The sequence below is a fragment of the Penaeus chinensis genome, chromosome 18 (genome assembly GCF_019202785.1).
Source record: "Penaeus chinensis breed Huanghai No. 1 chromosome 18, ASM1920278v2, whole genome shotgun sequence".
NCBI classification, from domain to species: domain Eukaryota; kingdom Metazoa; phylum Arthropoda; class Malacostraca; order Decapoda; family Penaeidae; genus Penaeus; species Penaeus chinensis.
The window spans coordinates 3,567,589-3,572,588 of record NC_061836.1 but is presented as its reverse complement, the minus strand read 5'-3'; the positions used below and the strand labels follow the sequence as shown (position 1 = coordinate 3,572,588).

The 5,000-nt window shown below is 39.6% G+C and overlaps 1 protein-coding gene across 3 annotated transcripts in view; it reads right to left on the bottom strand.

Moving 5' to 3' along the window:
* The window catches only part of LOC125034872 (kinesin-like protein KIF28P), a 29,545-nt gene that overhangs the window by 12,419 nt on the left and 12,126 nt on the right, over window positions 1-5,000 (bottom strand). For 2 of the 3 annotated variants that reach the window (XM_047626920.1, XM_047626918.1), the window contains exons 11-14: window positions 3,524-3,658; window positions 2,498-2,646; window positions 1,533-1,681; window positions 715-741 (exon numbers count right to left, since the gene is read on the bottom strand). In XM_047626920.1, the coding sequence (XP_047482876.1) occupies window positions 715-741; window positions 1,533-1,681; window positions 2,498-2,646; window positions 3,524-3,658 (460 nt within the window). The remainder of the gene's footprint in view (window positions 1-714; window positions 742-1,532; window positions 1,682-2,497; window positions 2,647-3,523; window positions 3,659-5,000) is intronic. The other variant, XM_047626919.1, reaches the window with a different exon arrangement.

Sequence of the window (5,000 nt, the reverse complement as noted above, 5' to 3'; positions counted from 1 at the left end):
AGAAAATAAAATAAAATAAGACGTGATTCTGGAGAAATTTGCCGTAACTTACGAGATAAACAGACAGTCAGAAGAATAAACATGGCTTCTAATTTACACGAATAAATCTGGTTCTAAATTCATATAAGCAACAATCTGACATTTGTGTTTATTCGTAGCCTCGGGATAAATCCAACTTAGAAAAAAAAGCGAGTATGGGAAAGTATCTTCATCGATGCATCTGATCCCGAGTTTATAACGCGATTGTCTTTTGTTTTTCGAGAAAGCGGTAGCGTTTTCCGATCCACTTTCGCGCGCGTTTTTTTGAATCCCGTTCGAATCTCGTTAGTTAATGAATATCCTCTTCCTCCTCCCCCTCTCCCCCCTTCCTTTCAAATGTGTTTTCTTCTCCTTGTCTCTTTTTAATCTTCTTTCTTCTTCCAAATCTCTTCTTCTTCTTCTACCCGCCTTCATCTAACAACTGTTTCCCTTCTATATTCCAACAACCCGATACTTTAAATTTATTCACATACCTATTCCCTTTTTCTTATTTCAAATTTTACCTACACTTATTCTTGAAATTTACCCACCTATCGATTCTGATTTAACCTTCTTATGTCTTCTCTTTTATTGTTTTTTTTTTCCTTTATTTTTTTACTACTTAAACGTCTCCCCCCATCGATACTTCCTCATACACAACTCATCCCTTCCCCAACGTGACGATTTCTCACTCACCTTCGGCTTCCCCACCCCACCACTCCCCTGTAATGGAGACACGGGGGTTAAAGGCGGGAATTTGTGCTCCGAGCGTTCGTGAGGCTCAGAGATAAGGGTGATAACGAGAATGGATGGGAATGGAATGGTTAGGAGGGAGAGAAAGGGAGAGAGGGAAGGGGAGGGGGGTAAAGAAAGATAGGGAGGGAGAAGGAGAGATGATAAGAGAGAGAGAGGGGGGGGGAGGAAGAGGGAGAGGGAGAGGGAGAGGGAGAAGGGGAAAGAGAGAGAGAGAGAGAGAGAGAGAGAGAGAGAGAGAGAGAGAGAGAGAGAGGAAGAAAGAGAAAGAAAGAGAAATAGAGAGACAGACAGACAGACAGACTAATAAAAAAAAGTTAAGAGTCATTAAGAGCCGATTGACTGATCAATATCGAGACCTCTCCATCTCGTTCCTGCCCTGGAAGGAAAATTCTATTAATCTCTCCATTATTTTAAGAGTTCTAAATACAACAGAACGAGATCATTCCTCATCTTCGTTTTTATCCAATTCTTCATCTATCTAATCTTCTTCGTATCTTCTTTTCTACCTCTTCTTAAATAGTCTGACGTCCCTTTTATCCATTCTTCTTCCTTTTAAATCCCTGGGACATTACCTACCCTCCAAAAAAGGAGAAAGAAAGAGAAGTTGCAGCCCGGTAAACAAAAGGGAAAAAAAAAACGACGCTCTTTCAAAATCCATCATTAAAACAAATAAGAATAAACACGAAAATAAAGCAAAAGGCGTTACGGAAATAAATTAATAGATAAATAGATAATTGAATAAATAGATAGATTCTTACTTCGGTTTTGCCTCCCTGCTGCCCGAGGACTTGAGGGGATACGAGCATAATCTCAAACTTGACCATCCTGTCCAACTCTTCCGAGATGGAATTGGCTTCTTCCACTGCTAGCATCACTTCCATGAGGTCCTGTTGCACCTTCGACATGTCTGCAACGTTGCAAGGGATCATTATGAGTCGCCCCCTAAACATGCAGCGTAAAATGGTGAATGTTGGTGAGAGATAAAAAAAAAAAAAAAAAAAAAAAAGTGTATACCGTTGTCCCTTCACCGCACGGCTTATAGAGATCATGATAAGCTGACCTTATAAGGAATTTTTAAGTATATAATCATCACGTTATTATTCTCCAACTTTGGAAGACGGGTTGTGAAAATTACCATCACCGTTTGTATATCTGACTTTTATATATTACGAGTCTGAAGGATAGTTTGTGTAAAATTATTATCATGATCCTTTTTTTGCATCATTTATATAGGCTGGTGTTTCTCTCCAGTTTTTCGTTCCTTTTCTTTTCCTTTTTTCGCAATGTAATCACAGATGCCATAACGAATTAACTCAATGAATAGAAACTTAATAGATATAAAATCACACTGAGAACTCGCGAATAAGATTATAGACAATTTATCTTCCACCCAAACTGTCTGACTCTCTCACCCTTAAACATATAAACAATAATAGATAATAGAGAGAGAGAGAGAGAGAGAGAGAGAGAGAGAGAGAGAGAGAGAGAGAGGCTAACAGACAGAGACAGAGAATGAGAGAGAAAAATAGAGAGACAGAAACATAAACCGAGACACAAAGATAAAAAAATAATAGAGAGAAAAAGAAAGAGAGAGACAGAGCGAAATAGAGACACACCTATTCACACCTAGACACACACACAAACACACATTTTCCTTAATGATCCACACAACACACCACCCTAAGAACAGACTTACTCAACCTTCCTCACGGACGCCACTCACCGGCATTGCTACTGGCCATATCAATGCCACTCTTGGACGCGATCTCTTCCTGGGCATACTCGAAGGTTATTTCAGGGTAGTTCATCTTGTTCTTGTCTCTGTCAGTGGGGTTCTGGAACAGCCAGAACTGGGTGCCTCCAAAGACTAGTCTGGGGTTGGAAAAAGAAGGAAATGTTAGATGCCTGGGTTGTTAAGGCTGCCAAAACTGAAGAAGAAAAAATATCCTAGGTTGTGGGAGAGCCAGAAATGAGAAGATATTTGATGCCTGGGTTTGTGAGACAGCCAGAACTAATGCCTCAAAGGATCACTGTGAGAAAGTGAATACTGGAATATTGATTTTATTATATGACTGGTTTAGAACAATCAAAACTAAGTGCTCCCAAGGACGAAGCTAAAAAAAAGGAAAAAAATAAATAAATATGGTTATACTATAAAAGAACCGGCTCTTTCTTCTTCCCCTTACCTTCCCATTCCCCGTGCCCACTATATCATCTCCCTATTCCCCTCTCCCCTCTCTTCCTCCTCCCTTCCTCATCTCCCCTCCCCCCTCCCCTCTCTTCCTCCTAACCCTCCCCTCGTCCCCTCACCCCTCTCTTCCTCCTCCCCTCCCCATTTCCCTTTCCCCTCTCCCCTCTCTTCCTCCTCCCTTCCTCATCTCCCCTCCCCTCTCCCCTCTCTTCCTCCTCCCTTCCTCATCTCCCTTCCCCTCTCCCTCTCTTCCTCCTCCCCCTCCCCTCATCCCCTCTCTTCCTCCTCCCTTCCTCATCTCCCTTCCCCTCTCCCCTCTCTTCCTCCTCCCTTCCTCATCTCCCTTTCCCCTCCCCCCTCTCTTCCTCCTCCCCCTTTCCCCTTTCCCCTTTCTTCCTCCTCCCCTCCCCATTTCCCTTTCCCCTCCCCCCTCTCTTCCTCCTCCCCTCCTCATCCCCCCTCCCCTCTCCCCTCTCTTCCTCCTCCCTTCCTCCCCTTTCCCCTCACCCTTCTCTTCCTCCTCCCTTCCTCCATTCCCCTTAGGCACTCGAAACTGACCTGTCATTGTGGCACAGTGTCGTTTCGCCTTGGATGGGGGAGCCATTGACCACAACGCGGCACTCTGTGTTCTGCGGTTTAATGCTCACTTTGCCCTCCTTGTTCACCGTCATTACTGCGTGCTGTTCCTGGATGCTGTGGGAAAAGGGGTTGATTGGGATTAATTAGGGTTAAATTGGGTTAATTGGGTTACTTGCTTGTTATTTTGGTTTACTTGTTGGTAAATTGGGGTTAATTGGTTGTTGATTGTGGTTACTCTCTGGTAAATTGGGGTTAATTGGGGTCACTTGGTTATTTTGGTTTACTTGCTGGTAAATCGGGCTTAACTGGGGTTACTTGCTGGTAAATTGGAGTTAATTGGTGGTTAATTGGGGTTATTTGCTGGTTAATTGGGTCCCTTGTTGGTTAATTGGGGTCACTTGCTGGTTATTTTGGTTTACTTGTTGGTAAATCGGGGTTAATTGGGGTTACTTGCTGGTAAATTTGGTTTACTTGCTGGTTAATTGGGGTTAATTAGTGGTTAATTAGTGTTAGATAAGTGAGTTGTTCAGCAATATCTTTATGCTATGTGTATGGACTGTGTGTAAGCGCGTGTGTGTAATTTAATGTGTTAATATTTGTATCTGTTTAAATGTCCGTTTCTTTGTCCGTCTGTATAGTTAAAAGTATATAATATACTAATATATGTAATATGTAAATATGTAAGGACAAACACATCCACAATTTAAATAACAACAAAAACATCTTATACAGAAACAAAATCAAAATAACAATAACAATAATAATAATAATAATAATAATAATAATAATAATAATAATAATAATAATAATAGTAACAAAAATAACAATGAAAATATTGATAATAATAACAACAATAATACTAAAGATAAAGATAATACTGATAATGATACTACTACTACTGATGATGATGATGATGATGGTAAAAATAACAATAATGATGATAATAATGATAATAATAATAATAATATCAAAACAATAATAATGATAATAATAATAATTATAACAATAATAATAATAATAATAATAATAATAATAATAATAATAATAACAATGATAATAATGATAATGATAACAATAATAATAGTGATAATGGTAATCAAAATCATAGTGATAATAAGAAATAATAATGCTAATAATAATAATAATACTTATAATACTAATAACAATAATTATAACAATAACATACCACTAATATCACTAATAACAATATTAATAACAATAATAATAACAATAATACCCTAATAACAACAAAAACAATAACAAAAATAATAACTACTTCTCACAACAAAAACACCCACAACCAATACTCAATCAAATAAACACAAACAAACACAGCCGAGATCCAACTCAGCCCCCCTCCCTCCCTCCTCCCCAACCCTGTTTCCTCCCTCCCCCACCACCCACCCCTCCTCTTCCCCCCTACCCCACCTCCTTCCTCCCTCCTCCCTCCTCCCTA